This window comes from Cotesia glomerata, linkage group LG3, assembly GCF_020080835.1.
Source record: "Cotesia glomerata isolate CgM1 linkage group LG3, MPM_Cglom_v2.3, whole genome shotgun sequence".
Lineage (NCBI taxonomy): Eukaryota > Metazoa > Arthropoda > Insecta > Hymenoptera > Braconidae > Cotesia > Cotesia glomerata.
This window is the reverse complement of record NC_058160.1, coordinates 8,389,776-8,413,819: the sequence shown is the minus strand read 5'-3', so window position 1 is coordinate 8,413,819 and position 24,044 is coordinate 8,389,776. Positions and strand designations below refer to the sequence as shown.

General features: G+C 29.6%; 1 protein-coding gene across 3 annotated transcripts in view; it reads left to right on the top strand.

Annotated features, from left to right (window-relative positions):
- Positions 1-2,019: 2,019 nt before the first annotated feature.
- Positions 2,020-24,044, top strand: part of LOC123261697 (adhesion G protein-coupled receptor L4-like) — a 40,009-nt gene continuing 17,984 nt past the window's right edge. For 2 of the 3 annotated variants that reach the window (XM_044723460.1, XR_006508732.1), the window contains exons 1-2: positions 2,020-2,375; positions 7,950-8,164. In XM_044723460.1, the coding sequence (XP_044579395.1) occupies positions 7,989-8,164 (176 nt within the window). In that variant the 5' untranslated portion in view covers positions 2,020-2,375; positions 7,950-7,988. Of the gene's footprint in view, positions 2,376-7,949; positions 8,165-24,044 lie in introns of those variants that run through there. The other variant, XM_044723461.1, reaches the window with a different exon arrangement.

Here is a 24,044-nt window from a genome sequence, read left to right as displayed (position 1 = left end):
ATTTGAATTCCTCCAAAAATGTCTTACTTTACGCAATTCATATTTCTGATTTTGACTTGATAAAAATAAAAAAAAAGGTCTAGTTCAAGATATTACATAGTTTAAAAGCTCAATCTGAAAACTCAACCTGTGATTTCAATCAATGTAAACTAATGTAACCAATTCATTGCTAAATAACATCTCTATATTTTTTCTTGCACGTAGGTTTAAAACCTCTGAGTGCAATAAAAGAAATTAATTATATTTTTAACTATTATCTATTTAAAACTAATTAACAGCTTAACAACTTTGAATAAAACATGAAACATAAATATTCGATGATTAGGAAATCACATCGAGATATTTGAATGAATATACGATTATTCGTAATGATGACAGACAGATTCGTCAGAATAATCTTCGCCAATACCTGTGCAAGAATCATAAGACCATTTATTACAATTTTTACATTGAATCCATGACTCTGAGGACTCTGAGGAAAGTCCATAGCAATAAAGACAATGGCAATCATCATTTTTATATTTGAAATGTTTTTTTTTTTCGAATTTTTTGGTTTTGATTTTGTTTTATTTTTTTTTTCTGTGAGTTCTCGGCGATACTCAAGACTCGTAGGAATCGTGGTTTTCCCTTGACGACGTTTTCTGGGAGGAGAAGAGAATCTATAGATTTTGATGGTAATAGCTATAGTAAAAAAAATTTTTTTTTTCGATTTTTGGCAAAATTTCGACTGATTCACTCGAAATAGATAGAAAATAAATGAATTTGTTGGTTAAAAGCCACAAAAAGAAAAAATTGGCTTAAGGGGGCCGTCGTGCCCCAGGCTCCCCTATAGATTATTATTTCATACCAAATTACCACTTAAAAAATATTTTTATATTATATTATATTTAGCTGATTTTTTTGTACACACTTTTAAATAAATTGTAGAAAGCTTTTTTGTAAATTCTTAGCTATTAATCTTCAATGGTTCATAAGTTATGAATTTTTGAAAATTTTAAAAAAGCAGCATAATGGTTAATTTTAAAAATTCATAGCTCGTAATTATTTCAGCATAAATAACAAAATACGGGGGCCATCTTTCTCATCTTGAAATGTAGTTTGAATAGACAAATATGACGAAAAAAATTAATCTCTTTCCTTGTGTTTTTTTTTCTTTTTTCAGTTTTATAAAACATATATGTAAGTTAAATTTTGAGTTTTTTCAGTGAGAGACATTTTTGATTTTTCTGCAAAAAATATATGTGGTTACAGACCATAAAATACAACCTTAAGCCATTAGCGATAAGAGGATTCAAATATCATCGATTTTTGATTTACTTTTCCATAACTTTTAATTTTCCGCTAAGAAAATTGAAAATTTTCGAAAATCGGGAAGTTATTGGTTCATCCCGTTTTTCGAAAATCGAGTTTTCATCAGATCTCGACGTTTTGAGGTCCTAGGAAGCTTCCCTGACTATTCCCACGATAGTGAAAAAAAAATTGTATGGTTATCGCAGTGAAATTTACGATGAGAAAAATCGCGGTCTATCTCATATCCAGTTTAAGTATCAATCATTATCAACCGAAGCAGCTATAAAAAGCCTTCAGATCAAGAACATTATGTTTCTTAGAGATTTCTGATAAATCACGTTCTAAAATTATGTTAAAAACCACAATATAGTCTTAATATCGTATCAATTTTAAAAATGAACTCAGAAATTCGATAAATATATGAATGTTACTGAAATAAACTGGAAAATAATTCAGCTTTTGACAACAATTAACATGAATTTGAATATTTTATCCAGCCCAAATATTTAACTCAAATAGCAGTATATCCTCACTCAACGAATACCATTTACAATTTTTACTCATTCGATTGTAATACTTTTCATTATATCGTTTCATTTTTTGTTGTTAATAATTGAATGTACATAATCACTTTTTCCAAAAAAAAAACGACCGTGGTACTGCGATTATTTCCACCCTTATTTTTTTATTCACGTTTTGTGAACATGCGCTGCACGAGTTTCCTAAACGTGGCTAGACTTCAGTTGCGCTCTGCCATTCGAGCTGCTATTACGTTGGAATATCTAATATTCGTTTCGCAAAATCTAAAAACACACGAAAATTCCGATAAAAACTTTAGTTATCCTAAAAAAAGTAAACAAAATTTATTATCTAAAATTTTATAGTTTATTTCCATAATTAATTGTTTTGGACATTAATACAAAAAAATATGATGAACAATAATTATATAGAAACAAAAAGTTAAAATAAATTTAATGACAGTTGTTATTATAAGAAATGACACATTGACAAAATGAAGATGCAAATTTTGGTTAAGCCATCGATTGTTCCATTGAAAACAGGCTGAGAAAATACTTTACTTCATAGTAAGTAAATTTTAATAAATTATTTATAAATTTGTTCTCTTTCATACAATCGGTTTGATGTGACGATTATCATTGTTTTCTCTTCAATTAGTTAAAATGTATGCATATAAATTTCAGGAAAATTTTCACTTTTATTTCTTTGAAATATTCATCGATAAAATATTTGTATAATTTTTATGTGCTTAAAATTTAAATTAACAAAAGTATCTTTATTTAAAATTACAAGCTCTGCCTTAAGTAAATAATACTTCTAAATTTTTAACAGGGTTTTATAACAATACCACGGTACTTGATTTTTCACAAGATAAATAGAACTCTATAATAATTTTCATTGGTCGATTTTAATTGCTCAGTACTATTCAACTACGAATAAAAAACAAATTACGCAATCTTCGTAACTATGAAAAAAATTTCTGCAAAGTATAATCTTTATTTTATTTGTACGTACTTTATAAAATAGTAAGGTAATATAATATTGTTAAGGCTATCATGGATTCGTATAAAAGTATAAAGGAATGAAAATACTATGCTCCAGTTTCAGATCATGAGTAATTTTTTCGGAACCATTCTACTTTGTACAATTTCTCATTTGCTTTTTTACTGCCACATTCACTTGATATAATCACTTTAATAAAACAAGTATTCGACCAGAGGAATTACCAGTGAGAAATCTACCCTGAAATCTTCCCCTAACTCTAATTAAATCACTAATTTCAGTTTTAAATTAAAATTTTAAATCTTGTAAATAATTGGTGTGCTTTAACCATATTATATTATATATTATAAAATTATAAACTTGTATAAATTACAATCTAATTTTTTAAATCTTCAACTTACTGACTAATTTAGAAATGAAATTCTGAAAGTAAATCTGGATATTTGTTACCACCATCGGTTAACTCTGTTGCGTCAATAGAGTGTTCTAATTACTATTTAGTCAAGGTACGGATCGATGCTCTGGGCAATGTTATCGTACATTTAAAAACGCTAATTATTAAAAGATGGATGCTATAGTGAACAAATCAAAGACATTAATATTTATCTCCTTTTAATACTAAAATTAACTTTGAAGTTATGTAGTCTTCCCATTAAGTAACATTAATAGACATTAAGTAACTAATTTGAAATATATGTAGACGAGAAATGTATTATAGAACTTTTAATAGTGCAATGATGCTAGCAAGATTATAAGTAGACAAACATTTAGATTCGTAGTTATTTAGCAAAAGATATACAAGCTGTAATTAAGGGAACAGAATTAGATTTTTTACACGCTTAAATGTACATGAGGTTTTCCCAGGATAGCTTTTAAATATAAATTTTGACTTTCCCTCACAAGAACAAATGTTTATATAAGCTGTAAATAAAGAGCCACATAAACTAAATATTGCATTATGTTTTATGTATGTAAGATAACAGAATAAAATCGAAGCGTGAAACAAAATTTTATTTCATTTCTCTCACATATGCTACGTAAAAGCTATACTGGTTGTCTTATATCTTTTATCATTGATCAATATTAAATTTAAAAGGGCTCACAGCTAAGGGAAAATGTTACAAAATAAAATTCTCAACATCGTACCGATTTTTTTAAAGTATTTTCTCAGATAATATTGAATCTAATAACAGTGAAAAGTTTTATAATTCAAACGCAAAATCAATATTGTAACTAGTGAATGTCTACAGATAAGAGAAAATTACGAACTTTCTATAATTATTAAAAGTATCAATACTTAGATCAATATGTTTTCTATAAATTACTTATGTAAATGTCATGAATTATATTGTTAATGAGTATATTTGAAATAATTCTTTAGATTTCCTTTCTGCTTAAATAATCGAAGCTTTGAATACAAAAGAGAATTTTTGATATCAGTCCAACATTTAAGAATCGAATTTTCATCCGATGTTAATATTTTGAGGAAAAAATTGTGTCAGTTTTCTGCACAATCATTACATTAACGATTAGTATGGCTTTAAAAGGCTAAAAATATACCATTCAGGCACACCCGATATGGAGTAGATTTCTCGATTATTGCACATCGTAAAAGTTGGTTTTTTGAAACTAGCTTTAGAGCGTCCATAAAATCCATTAACTTGAGGGAAATTTACACTTGATAGTAAAAATTGTAGCTTATTATATGAGCAAAAACATGAACTTTACGAGATTATGATATATAATTGTTATATATTTAAGGACAATGCTACAAAAATATTTATTTTTTAAATTTTTGTCCACTTTGAGAGCTATAGGAAAAATCATTGGAAATTAAATTTAAATAACGTAAATTGAAGCGAATTTCATGGACTTGAATATACAATTGACAGAATTAAGTAATCATTGATAGTTTTAGTTATTCGGAAAAAATTGGCAAAATTTTGATTTTCATGAAAATCAAATTTTTCAAAGATTCACAACTTTCGAACTAATAGACCAGTTCGGTCCATTTTTAAACTTAGTCAATATTTTCGTTCATAAAATAAATTTGTAAAGTTTCATTAAGATCCGTTTGAAATGTCGGGCGTGATCGTTGTGGCAAGGCTAGTTTGATCATATATATAGATAACTTTTCCAAGTTAGAAAAGACCCAAACCCTTTGGAAAGTTTCAGGGTTAGTAGATAAAATAGATCATCGCTGATTTTTTAGATAAAAAACAAAACAGAAAACTTGCATTTAATTTGCCTAATTAATATCCATTTCTATTATCGTTAAATTTTTACCATGCATTACAATTAACTACTATATAAAAAAAAAAAATTAGGAAAACGGTTGACCCTAAAAAGCCATCCCTGCAACTTCCCGCTAATTCCATACCTTAACGCTTAAAATTGCACTTGTAGCGTTTTTGAGCTCTTCGAACTCAAAAATATAATTTTTGTGTTATTTTGAGCTCTCCGAACTCAAAGCGTTAGTTGCTCTATGCTTTTGAGCTCTTCAAGTTCAAAAGATTGACAACGGTTTAATAAAACACTATTCTTTAAATTTTCAAACTGCAATTAGTTTTGAATAAATAAATCGATTTTCACGCAGTTGGCAAAATTCGACGCAATTTTTCAAATCCTATGATTTACTTTTAAACACAAATTGATCAGACTAAGTATTTCTAAGAAATCATTTTTTTTCGATTTTTTTCGTCAACGATAACTCACGAACGAATCAACCGATTTTGACCAGCTTGGCGGCGATCGACGTGGTTTTTTTATGTTAAGAGCTGATTAGTTTTTGAATCGATCGGTAAAGCCATTTCAAAATAATTCCAAAAAAACCACATTTGAAAAAAGTTTTTCGTAGTTTTTTTGAGATTTCTCAAAATCTACTGGTTCGAATCGATCCAAATTATATTTAAAATCTAAGTTTAGTCGAGGCCTTTCTAAGGGTGCCAACCACGATCAAATCGGTCAAGCCGTTCAAAAGTTATGCGAAGTTCACATACATCCACACAGACATACATACATACATACATACACATACATACATACCCGATTAAAAATAAAAATTGATTTGTAAAAAATAAAATTTTTATCCACTGCCGCAACACCGCTGCACTACAGCCGTTTGGAAGACAAAATCGCCGCAACACGAAATCTTTATTCTCGACTCGCATAACCGCAACACAGCTGCACGCTGCTTAATTTTAATCTAAACCATCGCTACAACACCGCCGCAACACAGCTGCACGCTGATTGATGTTATTCAAATCGTCGCCGCAACATCGCCGCAACACCGCTGCAACACTGCTGTACCCCAATGCTAAAGCATAGCTACAATTTCACAAAAAATGGCATCATAATTAATTTATCACGCAATAATTAATTAATAAATAACTTGAACATAAATTTTAATGTAAGACCTATTGTTTAATCTCCTTTTATTCAAATGCCTAATATTTAAACGAAAAAAAAATTTTAAATGAGGCCAAAGTATCGCGAAATTATTGATTCTTTTTAGTCGTATTATTGAAGTATATTTTTAATTTTGTCCCCTGGGTTGAACAGAAGCGGCACACCTATCGAAATATTCTGGAAAAATTTTATATAATGATTAAACTGCGATGGGATTCGAACCTTGGCCGTCTGCATGAAAGTCTCGAACATTACCAACTGCGCTGCAAGTCGTAGTTAACTAAAAGAATTTAGTTTAGCTATTTGAATGATCAACAAATATTTTATTTCAATGTATACCACCAAACGAAGGTATAGTGCAGCGGTGTTGCGGCGGTGTTGCGACGGTGTTGCGGTAGTGTTACGGCGGTGTTGCGGCGGTGGTGCAGCGGTGTTGCGGAGGTCGATCGAAATTTATTATTTTTTAGTAGAAAATAATAATTTAATTTTTACTCGGGACAGTGCAGCCGTGTTGCGGTGATGTTGCGGAAGTGTTGCGGCAATCACAATTTTATTATTTCGTCACAGATTTGTTGCAGCTGTGTTTCGGTGGTGTTGCGGGATTTAAGAAGTATTTTAGAAATATTTATTACAGTGCACCTGTGTTGCGGTAGTGTTGCGGCAATTATAATTTTTTTATTTTATCACAGAATTGTTGCGGCTGTGATGCGGCGCTGTTGCGGGCACTTAGACTCTGTACGGCGCTGTTGCGGCTATTTTATGTTTTTACTCGGGTATTGACATACAGGCACCATCACGGAAATAGTCAGGGAAGCTTCTTAGGACTTCAAAACGTCGAGATCTGATGGAAACTCGATTTTTAAAAAACGGGTTAAAACCAATAACTTCCCGATTTTCGAAAATTTTCATTTTTCTTAGCGGGAAGTTAAAAATATGGAAACTGTTCACATATTATTGTGAAATTTTTTCCTAAACCATTATAAGAACTATGACCATAGATCATGAGAATAATGCCCATAATTATAAAAATGGTTCCTATAATTATACATAGAAAAATTATTTCTCAGAAAATTCTTGTCGAGACCTAATTTTTATTTTTTCTCAGTGTAGGAGAATTTCCTATAATTATAGAGATGCTACCTTTAATATTTTAGGAATCGTTCCTATAACTGTAGGAATGGTTTTTATAATTTATAGGAACGATTCCTAAACTATTATGCTAATAGTTCCTACACTGATAAAAAAGTTAGCTCGGTTTAAAAGAAAAAATCTTAAACCAAGAGTACGATTTTGAAGAAAATGATTTTCTTAAGTTAAGAAGATAAATTCTTGAGACAAGAAATTATTCTTAAGCCAAGAATTTCTTCTCTTGACTCAAAAAAATCATTTTATTGGTTCAAGACTTTTTTTTATCATTGTATAATATGAAGTGAAGAATCCAATATATTAGAGAACTCTCTATAAATCATGGGAACTATTTCCATTAAGTTATGATAATAGTTCCCATATTATGACAGAAATATTTATTTCAACAAAAGTGTGGCAATCACTTCTATAATACACAGAAGGATTGATAAAGCTTCGGCAACCATTCCTATAATGTATAGCAATGATTTTTATAGCACTAGCGTAACTATTCCCATAATGTATACTGCTCCTATAGGAGAATTTTCTGTTATTTTGTTTCTGTGAGTAATATAATAAAAGATCCTTTGTTCTGGCATTTCTAGGTGTTAATACACTTGGGTAATCTTTAGTGAGAGTGCGGCATGGATACATTTTACACTCAGGCAATTCACGCTTTTCGTAAACACCGTGCTGTAGTAAATGTAATGTCATCGGGAATCGCAGCAACTCTAGATGAAAATGGTGTTCTCAGTCTTATTGTCATTCTTGGAGGAAGTATTTCTCTCGTGGCACTTGTATTCGCTTTTATCACCTACAGGTGAGTAGTATAGTGAAGATTACATTCCTGACAACATTATTATATAATATTCTGTGAAATGTGAGTAATTGCCGATTCGCAAAATAAAATAATGCAATGGAGACAAGCATAAGATATTGATTGTTATTGGAAAATTTTACGAATTATTAGAGTTATCTCCGGAAGAAATTGTCGATTTTTGTCAACTAGGGAACTTGAGAAACAATATAAATTGTGGACATATAATGTGAAGTGAGCACATTTGTATCTACCCCCATTTTCAATGTTGAATTTCTGGCAATATATATAAAGAATCCAATATCGGCATTAGCTTATTTATAATGAAAAAAAAGCTTGTACTTTATTTATGTTTTACTAAACCAGATTTTACACTTATTCTATTGATGAGTAACCGTTTATTGTCAATAAATTAATTAAAATATCAAATTATTTAATACATTCCCAGCCAGGTAAAAGAATCAACTTTTTTTATGATAAATCCCAAATATCGTTCAAGATTGCATTGATCTCTTTTTAATTCTTATTTAATAGACTGTTGAACTTTAAAAATTCTCTAAATGATCAACTATTCAATTTTTAGGAGAAAAACAAAAAAAAAAACAGTACATCTTTTTAAAGAAATCAAAATTTACTACAAGATAAAGTCGCTTAATTTTTTTTTTTTTTTTTTGATAAATTTAACCTCTCAAATTATATTTAAGGTTAACGTCTTAGTAAATTTTCGGTTTAACGAACATTTAAGGGGATAAATTGTCAATAAAAATAAAAACATGTTCTTTTGTAGGGAAAAAGTAGAAAATTGCGATAATAGACCAATTTATATAGTTAATAACGGCTCAAAATTTTGATATATTTTATTCTCCTGCTATCTTGACCCATATTTACAATAAATTTTTTAAAAATAAATTTCTTTTAAATAACTTTTATTACGTCGTACAGTCTATATAAATTTGTAATTTCTATTATTTTAAATTTATAAGAGTCACTAAATTATCCTTTAAAATTTTGAATTTAAATTCATTGACATGTATGTAACGTATATGATAAATCAATATTTATATATATATAAAATATTTTACTCAGACGTATATAATATATATTATGTTTCTACAGCTATTGATTAAAGTTCTCGCGCATAACCCCAAGATAAAAGGAATTATCTAAGGATGTTAAATTAAATGTAGGGAAATCAAAAATTTTTTTTTCATCATTAAAAATAATTGAATATGTTACTCAGCTTGGTACATATTTTCAGATCTAATTTAATATTCTCTTGTCTATTTTATTCCTTTTACAGAAGTCCATAAAATATAGTACGAAAGTAATAAACATTTCCTTAGGTGGTTAAGAATCTTGCGTACAAATAAAAAGAGGTCATGGTAAAAATGTAGTTTATGAAGAATTTTATTTATTACTCCAGGTATTTCGCGAAAAGTAAAAAAATAAATAGAAGACTTTTGACGTTTTTATTAATATAAAAAAAGTTTGAATGAAATAAAAATATATTTCATATCACTGACATATTTTTAACGTTCATGAGAAGTAGAAATGGAGAAAAAAATATATAACTCAGTAATGTGAACTGGACGTGATTTCTATAGCAAATGACAAAGTGCACCTATTGTCCATAACGTCAAGGAGTTAAATCTATGTTCCGCGCAATGCGGCAATAGCACTCTCGATACTTTCAAACGCTGAACGAGAAGTGTAGATCCTGTTCCGGTACGACTCATTCATCTTAAGGATTATAAGAGAGTGAATGTTAGGTAATGAATAAACTTTTTGTGCTTAAAAGATTGGGCCGAATGCTGCAAATCTCATCAAAAAAGATTAATTCGATAGGAAGATTTCGCAATTTAGAATTTTCAAAGATCTCAAAACTTTGGAATAAACAATTTTCCGAGCGTTTGGAACTCGTACATAGCGGGAAGTTCTAGGGATGGCCTTCAGGGTCAACCGTTTTCAATGCTTTTAATTAATATATGAAGTCGTTCTGTAATACCTATAATACTTTTAATTAATATGTGAAGTCGCTCTATAATACGTACAGTATTTTACCTTGATGTCCCGTGGAGTTTACTATTGAATTTTTCTAATCACAAAGTTTTACGTGGTTAATAATTTTTACATATTATTTTGTTTTGTTTTGGTCTCGAGAAAAAAAACTTTAAAATAAGGTAATTGACACGATTACTAACAACTTTTTAATATTTATGATTTCAAAACTTCTTAAAAATTATGTTTAAAATGATAGAATTCTTTATTAACCTGACTAGAATTTTAGTGAGGCATGCCGAAAAATCAATTCGGGGCGAAGTTGGCTTTCCGAACTTAGGCTAGCCCAATTCGGATCTTATTTATTTTAAATTAGGCAAGCCGAACATTGATATGCCAAAAGAATTCCACATTCGATGTAATCTCGTAATAGTTTGGCATTGCCTAAGTTCGGCATATCATGGATTGCCTAATTAGTACGAAATAACGGTAACCAAAGGTTTACCGAAGTTTGGTTCACCAAGCTCGGGCTCACTTAGGCAAACCTGTGGCAATACCTAAGTTCGGCATGTCATGGATTGCCTAATTAGTACGAAATAATGGTAACCAAAGGCTTACTGAAGTTTGATTCACCAAGCTCGGCCTTACTTAGGCAAACCTGTGGCAATACCTAAGTTCGGCATTTTATGGGTTGCCAAACTGTTATGAAATAACGGTAACCAAAGGTTTTCCGAAACTTGGCATACCACGATCGAGCTTCTTTAGGCAAAACTGTGGAAATGCCTAAGTTCGGTATGTCATGGATTGCCAAACTCTTATGAAATAACGGCAACCAAAGAGGCTTACCAAAGTTCGATTCACCAAGCTCGGGCCCATTTAGGCAAACCTGTGGCTATGACTAAGTTCGGTACGCCATGAATTGCGAAATTGATACGAGATAACGGTAACCAAAAGCTTACCGAACAGTAACTAAAGGTAAGGTAAAAGCCCCAATATATGATCATGTACCAGTATATGATCACTCCATGTATTTGTATACCTATATTTGTGAATATAGATATACAAATACATGGAGTGATCATATACTGGTACGTGATCATCTATTGGGGCTTTTACCTTATTCTGAAGATTGGGCTATCAAAATGAAACTTGACTAGGTAAGTCTGTGGCAAGTCCTTACTTAGGTATAATATCGGAATTCCTAACTCGACCGTTGCAACGGTAACCGAATCTTTGCCGAAGTGTCGGGCTTATAAGTATCTTGAGGCAAGAGGTCGCTCATCATCGGCGTAGCGTCGCGATATGGTATAGGGCTCTCGTGCGTCGGGTACGAGTCTCGCGTTCGACATGTAAAATTTTTAATAATTAATAATTATTAATTATAATTATTCTTAAGGCGAGTGTGAGGTAAATTTAAGTGTTGTGTGTGACTAATGTATCTAACTCCATCATCTCCTTCCCCCTTGACCCATAAAATCGACCAATCAAAAAAAAACTTCTTCATAGTAAGAAAAACCCTAAAAAGCGAAAAAAATGACCGAAAATATAAAAAAAATAATACTAAATAAAAAAAAAAAAAAATTTTTTTTATTTACTTAATATTTAAAAAATTTTGTCCTAAAATCGATATTTATATTTAAAATTTAAAATTAAATTAAAAAAAATAAGCATCCATTATTATTAATTTTTGCTTTATAATAACAATAGCTAAAAACAAAAAAAGGATTGAATAGTGATAGTCACCAGCAAGTGTGGTTTCCAAACTACCGCCTGAGTCGGAAGCCAAGTTAGGCCCAAACTCGCGACTGCGTTACTTCCGGGACGTGGGCCAACTTTGGCTTCCTGGTTCGGCGCGAACTTGGAATTCGGCATGCCTAATTCGAAACGAACCACCGCCGAACTTAAATTTCTGGTCGGGAAGCTTACGGATATCCTCTCGATATCTAATAGTTCTGTGCTCTTTGATATTGAGAAAAGTTTATTCTTTATATCAAATAAATTAAAAAGTTTTGAATATCGATATCAATCAATAAGTTTAAAAGAATCAATGCTGATTAAATGTTAATTAAAAGGAAGATAATAGAAATGAAATTTTTTAGGTTACTTTTTTCTTTGTGGGATTGTGAATTTGCATTAGACGACTGACTATTTCGAGGATGATATCTGTAATGGTCCATTAGTGTGAACTTGAGTGTATGTAATGTTCTATAACATCTACGACTCGTTATTAAATATATAATACAAAGTATATACTATGAACAATAACAATTGGCGGCGAAGTTTTAGGGTCCATCCAAAGTACCACACGACTAGTAATACGTGATATGGTTACGGTCGCGTATTTTGCACCGCAAAAAGTCTCTGAAATTGTTACTTAACAATAATTTAAAGCTGAAAATTGTACTTTTATATGGGCAAAAAAAACTTAATTTTGCAGCAAAAAATAAAAATTGACTGATTTTATAACCAAAATTTTTTTTTTTGTAAAGTTATTTTATTATCCGTGATATCGCAAAGATAGAACATTTTTCATTTATGAAAGTTGGAATCAATATATGCTCTATATTACTTCACTTATCTTTTGATATTTTAAAGAGCCCTTCCGTGGATTCTGCGAATTATTTTACAACTTTTTCAATGTACTTTTTTCCGGTTATAAGATATCATTTGATTCAGATACAGTAGTATGTGGAAAAAGGTCAAAGATTGCTTTCAACATCAATGCGGTTTCCCATAATCCCTGATTAAGTACCCCGAGAAATAACTTTTTTTTTTTTTTTTAACACGAATATCAGCGATACTTTTTTTGAAAAATTTTCAAAAGTTTAATTGTTTTCTCCTCAAGTTTCCAAATAAATTTTCATCATACCTTTTTCTTCTTTAAGGAAGATAGCCATTGTGAGAAATTCAAAAAAATATTTTTTTTCTCTAAATCAAAGTTTATACATTCAAAACTATGTGTATAAAATTGCAGATCAAAATTTCGAAAATTTTCTGAGTTATAGTAAGTGAGAGTAGGTAGACCGACCATTTTTGCTGAGCGCTTTGACAAAAATGTTGAATCCGCTAAAAAATGGATTGAAACAGTCAATAAAATAATTAAAAAAGTCATGGACACCACTGGAGATAAGGAGGATGAACCCTCATAAGGCCTAGGGCTCAATAATTTAATTTAAGTATAAATATTTCATGAGATACATGATTTAGAATAACGTAAAGTAAAGTACACTAAAAACTTTGAACGCGTTTTTTTCAAAACGACTTTTCTCAAACTATGATCGCATCGAAAACTCAAATAATTATTAACTGATTTTCAAAAGTTCTTTTCTTTTCTTCACCTTTACAGCAGCTAAGGTTTACGTAGCCAATGTTAAAAATTTTGATTTAAAAAATTTTTAAGGCTGTTTGAATCTGCAATAAAAACAGCCAAAAATTTGAAAAAATTTTGAATCAGTCGCCATTCTTTTTCAAATAAAAATAAAAAAAATCGGTGACCCGTATTTGAGAAATCGATGTGGCTATAGAGGGAGAAATTATTTTTGGGCTGGACAAGAATGTTAATAATTTTTTAACGATTTGATATTTCTTAATGAAAATTTAGGATATTAATCTTCAAAGTACATTTAATAGAAAAAAAAAACTTGATCCCCAAACTTCTTTGTTTTCCCGGTCAAAAAAATTCCGAAAATTTTCTATTTTTTCGGTCATCAGAGTGGCTATCCCCTTTAAGATTTCTTGCATAATTATCAATTATTGATTATCAATGATCATATTTTTTCAAGTTTTTACTATAAAAAGTAATAATTATGAATTTAATTCAATTTAATAAAAATCTGATTATTCAATAATCCATAAAACAAAAATTAAATTAGAAATAAATAACTTATAAATTTCACACTGAAAAAAAAGTTTTTTTTTCTAGACTCATTCGGGTGCGCACACGACTCAGTCTGGTATAAACTAATTTTTCTTCTATTTTTTCTTGCACACGACTGAGTCTGGTGCCGAAAACGAACCAGTCGGGTTTCATTTTTTCCGTGTACCAAGGAAATTTTTCCTTATGGATAAAAAATTGGTATTCTTATGATTAAAATACGAAAGTTTTTTAACTATAAGAATACTGTTTTCTCACTGTCAAAAAACTAGCCTTATAATAAAACGTGGTATTTTAAAGTTAAGAATACCAATTTTTTTAAATCAAGAAAACTCGAGTAAAAAATTTAGTATTCTAGGAGGAAAAAAAAATTTTTTTTAGTGCACTTAAAATATTAAAAAATTTTTAATCAAATTTTTTAAGGAAATTAATTTACCATTTGAACATTTAATTTACTTTTTTCTTACAAGCAAATCATTTAACTACATATTATTTTTTCAATTTATTTATAAACTTCCGCTCAGAGTTAATCTTTTCTCCTTTCTTTCAAACTTTTCTCTTATCTCAAATGATTTCTTATCAGTATAAAAATGCTTTAAGTAAAGAGATCCTTTCAGCTGACAAGGATCTTAAAGTAATTTCAAAAATGCAACCGTATCATGGACATGATTCAATCAATAGATATCAGTAAATTGAATGGTATTTTATTTTGCGATGATAAAAGTTTAATAGAAGAGTGTAAAGGTTAATTTACTTATCTCAAAAAGTTGTTTTAATACATACACGTTTGAGTTAAAGTCATCTTATATCAAATTTTACAATATATTATGCAAATTGGGTCTTATTTTCGCTTACGTAGAATAGTGATACAATTTTATCAGTCTACGCAACTTTCGATTTAATTTAGTGTCAACTATTTCGCATCGACGACTGTCAAGTTTTCTGCTCGTTAGGCATCCTGTAACGTGACCAGACCTTATCATCAACCTTTTTCGAAAATTTTACTATCCAACGAAGCATTTTATTGTTTTTAGACAAGTTACCTACACAGTGAAAAATTTTGCGTCATTACGTAAGAAAAACCCCGTGTAACAAGAATGACAATAACCAATATCAAACAATGTTGTGCAGTTATTAAGTTATCTGACGGCATATTTTGTCGATAAATTTTTGAGCAAATGATATTTTTTAAATCAATTAGGCTGATAAAATATATTTATGGAAAAATTTTTTAGAAGTCTCGTTAACACGCTTTATTATGTAGTTAATTTTTATAAAAAAAAAATCAAAGATGAATTATTATATCATTTTTTCGCCAAGTAAGTTATAAGAATTTCCTAACTGAATATTCTATTTAAGTTTGAAAATTCAATTTTGTTTCCTATAGCATATATTTACTTTATAACTAATTTTTATCATACATTTACATTTTATTTAAAAATGAGCTTGCCCAACAGAATTTCCGAGTTAAAAAACTTTGTCTCCGGTAACAGGACGTTCAGACGTTACAGTTATTTCTGAACGACAGGCACCCAGACAGACGAGATAAAAGTTGCACCGTCCGGAAATGGTTAGGAAATAGAGAAATGACAGACCATGACCTGTTAACTTTGAACTTTATTATTATAAATCAAATTTTATACATATTTGTTTTCAAGAAATTGTAGAGATATTGTTAAAATAAATATTAATTTATGAGTGTCACTGGAATATTATTTCTATAAATTTTTAACAATTTTGTAGAAACATGAGTTTTAGTTTCAAACTTTATTGAACAAAGACAAAAAAAATTAAACAGGTTGAATAAGGCTGAAGACTTTGAGCTGAGAAAACGTCTGCAATTATAAAAATAAGACAGGATTGTTAACATTAAACTTAAACCAACATTCTTTTCATTCTATTTAATCTGATACACTACACAGAGAAAATTTTATAGTAGAGTTTATTATCTAGTTATGTTAAAATCTATCAACTGAATTCGATAGTAGTAAATATTATTTAAATAATTAAGTAAACCATCTGAATTGTGGTATTTACCATCCTGATGGTAACTATTACTATTATGATGGTAATCAGTAATAATAACTGTTATTATTTTAATTAGTTACTACTGTTATCAAAATCGTAATTCCTAATATAACCTGATGGTTATAGTTACCATCAGTAATAATAATAACTACTATCTAAGCTAGTAAAAAATATTAAAAAATTTAAGAATCTGCGTTACCGTGGATGCATTTCTGAATAAACTAAAAGCAGCTGTAGTGCACAAAAAATCGGGATTAAATTCGGATTGAAATTATATTTAAATTTTTATTTGTTTAAAACAAGTTTCAAGGTCAAATTTTTGAAAAAAAATCAAAATTTTCAATAAAATTCAAATTAAAAAAAAAATTAAAATTAAAAAAAAAAAAATTTTAATCTTCAAAAAAGTCAAATTTTCAAAAAAAAATTTTAAAGGGAATTTAAAATATTTTAATATTTCAAAGAAAAAAAATTAGAAAAACGGTTCACCCTAAAAGCCATCCCTGCAACTTCCCGCTAATTTCATACCTGGGCGCTTAAAATTGTACTTATGACATTTTTGAGATTTTCTAGCTCAAAATATAATTTATGTGATAATTTGAGCTCACTGAGTTCAAAGAGATAATATTTCTATGCATTTGAGCTCTCCCAGCTCAAAAGTCTGATAGAAGTTTCATCAAGCACTATATTTGGAATTTTGAAACCGCAATAACTTTTGAATGGATCAACCGATTTCCACGCGGTTGGCGACATTCGACGCAGTTTTATCATCCCCATAAGTTACTTTCAGGTTTTAATCGAATAAAAAATTTCGGAGTAATCCCGAAAAAACACTTTTTCGGTTTTCTTTCGTTCACGATATCTCTCGAACGAATCAACCGATTTTGACCAGTTTGGTGGCGATCAACGTGGTTTTTTATCGTCTAGAGCTGATTAGTTTTTAGAATCGATCGGTGGAGCCGTTTAAAAGTTATCCAAAAAAAACCACATTTGAAAAATTTTTTTTTCTTAGTTTTTTTAAGATTTCTCAAAATCTACTGATCCGAATCGGTCCAAATTATACTCAAAATCTAAGTTTGGCCAAACCCTTTCAAATGGCACTAATCGCGAAGAAATCGGTCGAGCCGTTCAAAAGTTATACGAGGGTCATACACACACACACACACACACACACACATACAGAATCAGCCGTTCAAAAGTTATAAGCGGTTCACATACTTTCACACACACACACACACACACACATACAGACATAGTGACAACCTAGCGGGAGTAGTCAGGGAAGCTTCCTAGGACCTTTAAACGTCGAGATCTGATGAAAACTCGATTTTCGAAAAACGGGGTAAAACCAATAACTCCCCGATTTTTGAAAATCTTTGATTTTCTTAGCGGGAAGTTAAAATGTACATTAGCTAAAATATAGATGTAAATAGAGGATTTAATTAAGTAAATTTATATTATGTTTTTTCTTTCAGAATTTTTACAATCTAAGATGGTTACAGTTACCATCTTCGATTGTAACAGTTATAATTTATAATAATTACAATTATTATTTTTGATAGTAATCGTTACCATTATTAATACTAACTATTACAATTATCAATGATACCACTTATTATTTTGTTACTAATTAATTTTATTACCATTTTAGATAGTAGGAGTTACTATTTTTGTATAGTAGGTAGTATAATTAATTTTTCTCCGTGTAGTACTTGTAATGAAAACACCGGTATTTTAATTTGACAGCAATTTTTTATGTACTCATTTAATCTGCATCTTCGTCTGGCTTCCCCTACCCGTTTCTTCAGAACGCTCAATTAAGACTCTTAATTTATCACCTTGCTTTCTACTATAAAGTTGTTCTTTTACAGTAATAACTTCCATAGTAAAATTTCTTAATAATTGACCCAAAGATAAAATATCAACGAATTCAAATAGAAATATCGCTATCATCATCATCATCACCACCATTTTCGCCATGCTGCTCATTATTAACAATGAAAGTTTGCATCATCATCATCTTTATCATTATCATGCTTATACATCATGATCGTCATCATCGTCATTATCATCATCACCATACATCAACGTCAACACCATTATTATCATCTCCAGCATGCTAATCTCCATAATCAATTATTATCATCATCATTACTATCGTTATTCATTTATGTTGAAATATTGAGTTCGTTTACAAAAATTATTCTCTTTTAAGGTAGTTCACTCGAGACATATTGTTTGTACTATTCCTTTCCTTTTCACTCGCTAGTGCTGCCTTTCTCATGAGTTATCTCTTGTTCGCTATTACTAATGGTTATTTTTGCTTGACTAGCCAGTTTATTAACAATTTATAAAAAACTACATGATCAAAATTTTTAAAATTTCTTTGGATTATTTTAAGTATATTATTCTAACAGGTATCTGTTTTTTGAAACGATCTTAAAATCCTTTCAATGCAATAACCATTAATATTTGTGATTTTCTCACTCTCCACCCATACTGTCTGTGCTAAAATGTCATATTCAATTACAATTATCTCATTTCTGGTATGGTCAATTGATTTCAAATTTCAACAGTACATGCAATGCGTATTCCATTACCCATATTTCAAATTTCGAAAACTTCTTAAAATTTTGCATTTATGACCGATCTACCTTAATATTATATTTTATATATTTTAAGTTTGTTTTATTCTGAAAGTAAAAGTTTTTCTTTTTGAGTAACATTTATTGAACAGATTTTCACCCTTGAAAAAGGTTTTATTTTATTATTTATTCGGCGAAGTATAGTTGAAAGTACTTGAATTGCCAGTCATAAAAACTAGGTACAATTCGAGTATTGTGTAGACTGCACAAACATTAAATATTACAAGATGTAAAAGGACAACTGTACACAGAAAAAAAATGTTTTTAAATCAAGAATATAATTTTGAAGAACTTAATATTCTCGATTTGAGTAGAAAAATTCTTGATTTAAGCAAATTTTTCTTGACTGAAGGAAATTTTACTTGATTCAAGAATTTTTCGTCTTGATTCAAGACAGTTACCCTCTTCAAAATTATATTCTTGGTTCAAGAATTTTTCTCTTGAATCAAGTTAATTTTTTTTCAGTGTAGTAATACAGTTAATTCTCTCCGATCTTTGATGTTGTTCAGACACAGTTCCGAAAACTCTACTTCAATAAATGAAAATCTTCCAATAAATAAAATCTTCAATCATTTTAAATAATACACCGTCACTTATATCCATAATCCCAACAATTTATATCTTATAAAATATTACATATTAGTCATTATGTCATTAACATACTTGCTCAGAAAATATTAGTATAGAAAATGTTGAATTAAGGATTAATTATCTTATAATATAGTTTATTATCTTATTATCTTATTATATAGTTAGATCAAATATCGTAATACCCCACACTCATAATAATCAACTAAGTTAAACCCATCATGAATAACGTCCTATCGCATCATCAAACAATAAAAATACAGTTTTTATGTATTGACATTGACTGAAATTTAATCCTTCATTCACTAAAAAAATAGAGGCGTGGATGATCTCTAATAGAAGCTAGCACAAAGTGATGTTCGGTTCGATGATAGATTGAAGCTTAATACTCGCCCACAATTAATTCTCTCACATGAATGACGTTTTTAGCTATCGGAAAAATGATTTTATGACAGCGTTGACTTATTCCAATTTTATTTGAATATAAATTACGATTTAAAGGGATTTCTTTGATATTGTAGTAAATGGAACTGATGCAAAAAAATAGTTAAAACCGTGCAAAACATATTCCCGATAAAACTAAAGATAGAATGACATAGTTGGCAGACTGTAACTGGAATGAAGGGGTAGGATAATCGAATCAAAAGTCTTGTTCTCGAGCACTCACATCCCTATTGCAATTTAGAATACAACGACATGCCGGCGACAGTAATAGAACTATAACTCAATTCTCGTAATACACTATGTACCAGTTAATGTAATTTTAACGATTCTCAGAGCTTCGATCGTCGAGTCAACTTAATTAGAATCTTTTATTGCGCTTTTATGTATCTAACTTATTGATTATAAAGAAATACTCTTCTAAGTCCATATTTATAATTACTTCTAAATTAGATTCCGTAAATTGATCCATGGTCAGAATAATTAAGTCAGTCTCTCATACGAGAGCATGCTTAATTAAAATCTCTTGTCATCAGTATCTATAAAAAAAATCTCCGATTAAAATGAAATTTTATAAACAATGAAGAGAATTTATTAAGATACTTATTTTCAATAAATTTTCTTAATCCTTTTTCTCGCAATTCTTTCGTTTTCTGCATCAGAGACAACGTATGTTTGAAAATTTTCAATTTTCTCCAAATTAATATTCTAAATAATGTAACTAAAGTACAAAACTTGAATAAGAGATAAAAAGGCAATTATTACTCCTGTATTTTAATTAACAAATACTTTTTCGGTAAACTATACCAAATCTACTTGATAATTTTTTTTTTCTTTCAAACTTTTCCAGCTCACTTTCTTTACTTTAAGGGAGTTATCTCAAATGCTAGAACCTCAAAAACGTCCAAAGTATCCCAGTAGCAATTGTTGATAAGACTTCTTTAAGTCTGCTTCAAGATTCTTTTTAAAATATTTGCATTCAGATCTTTATTATTCTAACGCAATTCACGCTCAATTTTGTTGAAGAAATTAGATCATTCTTAAAAAAAAAAAAAAAAAAAAAGATAAAATAATGGAAAAATGGTTAAAAACAAAAAAATTTAACTCTTTTTGACTAGAAAGTCTTAAAAATTTCGAGCAGCTCCTAAAGATCTTTGAATCGAGTTGATATTCGGAGAGGAAAAACATAATAAACTAACATATTTCTACATAAAACATAAAAAAAAGTATTCAGTTTTTTTGCAGCATCCTAATGATACTCATGCACTATAAATATTGTCTTAGTACACGCTTTTATTTATTATGTTTGGTAGATACAGAAGTGTTTACATATACAAAAAAGAGTATAATTTTTTTTGACAAAATTTATATGTTTACGTTTATTTTATTATGATGTTAAGTTCTACTGAGCACTGAGAGAGAACATAACGGTAAGAAAAAAAATTAAGTAAACTATAGAAGAAAAAAAAATGTGATGAATCTTTAACATTACAAAAGTTACGAACTAACCAAACTGGCGTCTATCATCGCTGAAAGAAACAGAAAAAAAATACGAGAAAAAGTACTCAAAAACTCAAAGTTAACACCGTTACTACAGTAACTTTCATGCATTATGTAACTTTAAAAAAAAATAAGTATAAAAAATTTTTCTATTTTAGTTCTAGAAATACTATAACTATAGTGTTGAATGTAATTTGTTAATTGAATATAAAAATTTAATCTCTTAACGTTAAAACAATGCAAATTGTGAACGCATTGCTACTCAAGCACTTGGAAAAATTGAATCATCCAGAGTCCCGAATACAAGAGTGAGGAGGGGGCTATTATTCATGCATTATTATAAATCAAAAGAACAATATCAAAATCTATAAAAATAAATAAATAATACCCATGATTAACACGAGTTAAATCCATAAGGACAAAAATCGAAAAACATTTTTATTTATTTATACTTATTTATATTATTGTGTTATTTTTGTATTGTATATTATATCAATAAAAATATCTCAAAATCAATCATCGGTCATATAACTAATATAATTGATACAATAATTGTTAATTAAAGGATTACTTTCTACCAAACCTATTGCTATTTATTATTCAAACTACAACGGTTTAATCTGCACAATAAAAATTTAATGTCGTCAAATCTTCGATCTTCAATCTTCAATCTTCGATTTTGTTAGCGGGAAGTTAAAAAGTCAAAAATAAGTCAAATGTTATGAAAATTTTACATTTGTAGAATAAAATAAATAGTTTGAAATGTGAGGATTTTGACTTAAGTTTTAAATTAAAATTAAGATTTTTTTTTGACCCGGGAATTCTCTGAAATCAACTCAAGAAAGAACACCTAATAAGTATGTGTAAGTCTTGGCTGTGATTACAAATACTCGCAAGAAAATGTGTCACGCTGTAGAAGTTAACTGAAAGCAATAAAGATTCTTATTCGGCTGTTTCGTATATCTACTGTGAAGTTTATTGTCAATACACGAGGTAAGGCATTTGAGTGGTTGGTTCATGATCAGAGAGCGGACTTTTCTGACAACAAGGTGTGTAATAATATTTTAGAGATTTGGCGAATTATTTCACGAATCCACGATGGAAGAATAGCTTCTGAATATTAAACTTCCCAGAATAAAAAGAATTTTGTTTCAATATAATGAAAAAAATGGAATGCAAAAAAGTTACAAGTAAATTCTCCAAGCAACAATGATTTAATCTCCACACAATTCACGTGTGATGGACGTTTTATCAAGTCTGACGCTGTATAGGTGATGATATAATAGAATTAAATTTTATGGAAATGTACGACATTTTTTGCATCCTCTGATTCTCGCGGAAATAGAGTTTATTCAATGATAAATATTTTCACGTAAGCACTTTGAATCTGCGGAAATCGTCAAAACCTTCGAAAGTATACGAATTTTGACATAAATGGAAAGAGACTGAAGGAGTAGGGGATTTTCAGGTAAACTAATTTTAGTATCCTTAGTTACCTTATCAGTTAACTAAAATAGTTAACTTATCAACTAACAGACAGGTAAAATAGTAAACTGATTATGCAAATTAGTTTGCAAACTGACCAAATATTTCTGTATTATAATCATTAATTACGCTTTACAAAAAAGAACTAGGAATGTCATAATTTATAATAGACAAAACAAATAAAAATAAAGAATTTTGTTTTGAATTGAGAAGAACATTTCATGGAAATATGGTTCTAATCAATCATTCTAGGTAGGATTATAAGCGCTAATTCCACTAATACAGGATTGACCAAAGCACTTAAGCTATGGATATAGACCGAATCTGCTAACCAAGCATGAACTGGGGAGATTATTTCGAAATTAAACGACAAGCAAGAAGCAAGCTTGGTATTAACCCTTCGTTGGTCGCGCTATGAGCAAATCGCCGCCTAACAACTACTCAACCTATAGAGACTCACTATAGTGCAAGCGAGAAACTAAAAAAAGTGCGACCAACGAAGGGTTAAAGTAAAGGTTATGTTGAAACTAAGTCAAAAACTTAAAAAGATATTGTTGCAAAAAATTTAAAGAAGTGTTTTAAACTACTTCTGGTTATTCTATTTCGAAAAACTCAATAATTTTCGAATAAATACATTTTCAAGTATTTCAAGTTGCCGGGAAAAAATGTTCAGACATGACCATGCCTGTTCATGCATGGTCAGGCCTAAAATTAGTCATGGTTATGCCTGTTTGTGTCTGATCATTCCTGAAGTGTAAAATATCTTCAGGCTTGGCAATGTCTACTCATGTTTGCTCATACCTGATGTCAGATATGATCACTCCTGGTCATGCTTGATCATGTCTAAAGCATTAAATACATTCAGGCATGACCAGCGGTCTATGATCCGTCGATAACTAACTGATGGGTACAGATAAGGGGCCTTCAACAGGTAACGATCGCTCCATTACAATGTGAAACATTGATTACAGAGTTATTAAATGTAAAAGAATCTAAAAACACTTTTTCGAAAATTTTTTGACAGTTAAATCTTTCACAAAAATTAAACTGAATGGCATCGTATTAGTGTTGTATAATATATGAGTATTTTTTATTTGATTAAAAAAAAGAAATATGCTACAATAAAAGTTAAATCTCATTGTATTCATTAGTGGAAAATGAATTAAGCGCTTGGTGAAGCATGTAGAGGATTATTAGATTTCACCAATTGTCAGTCGGAAATCTCGAATAAAACGAGTATACAATTCACCTATATTCATCTCATCTCATCACATCTCATTTGCAATATAATACACATATGATTGGCGAACCGCAATTACACGCTCGG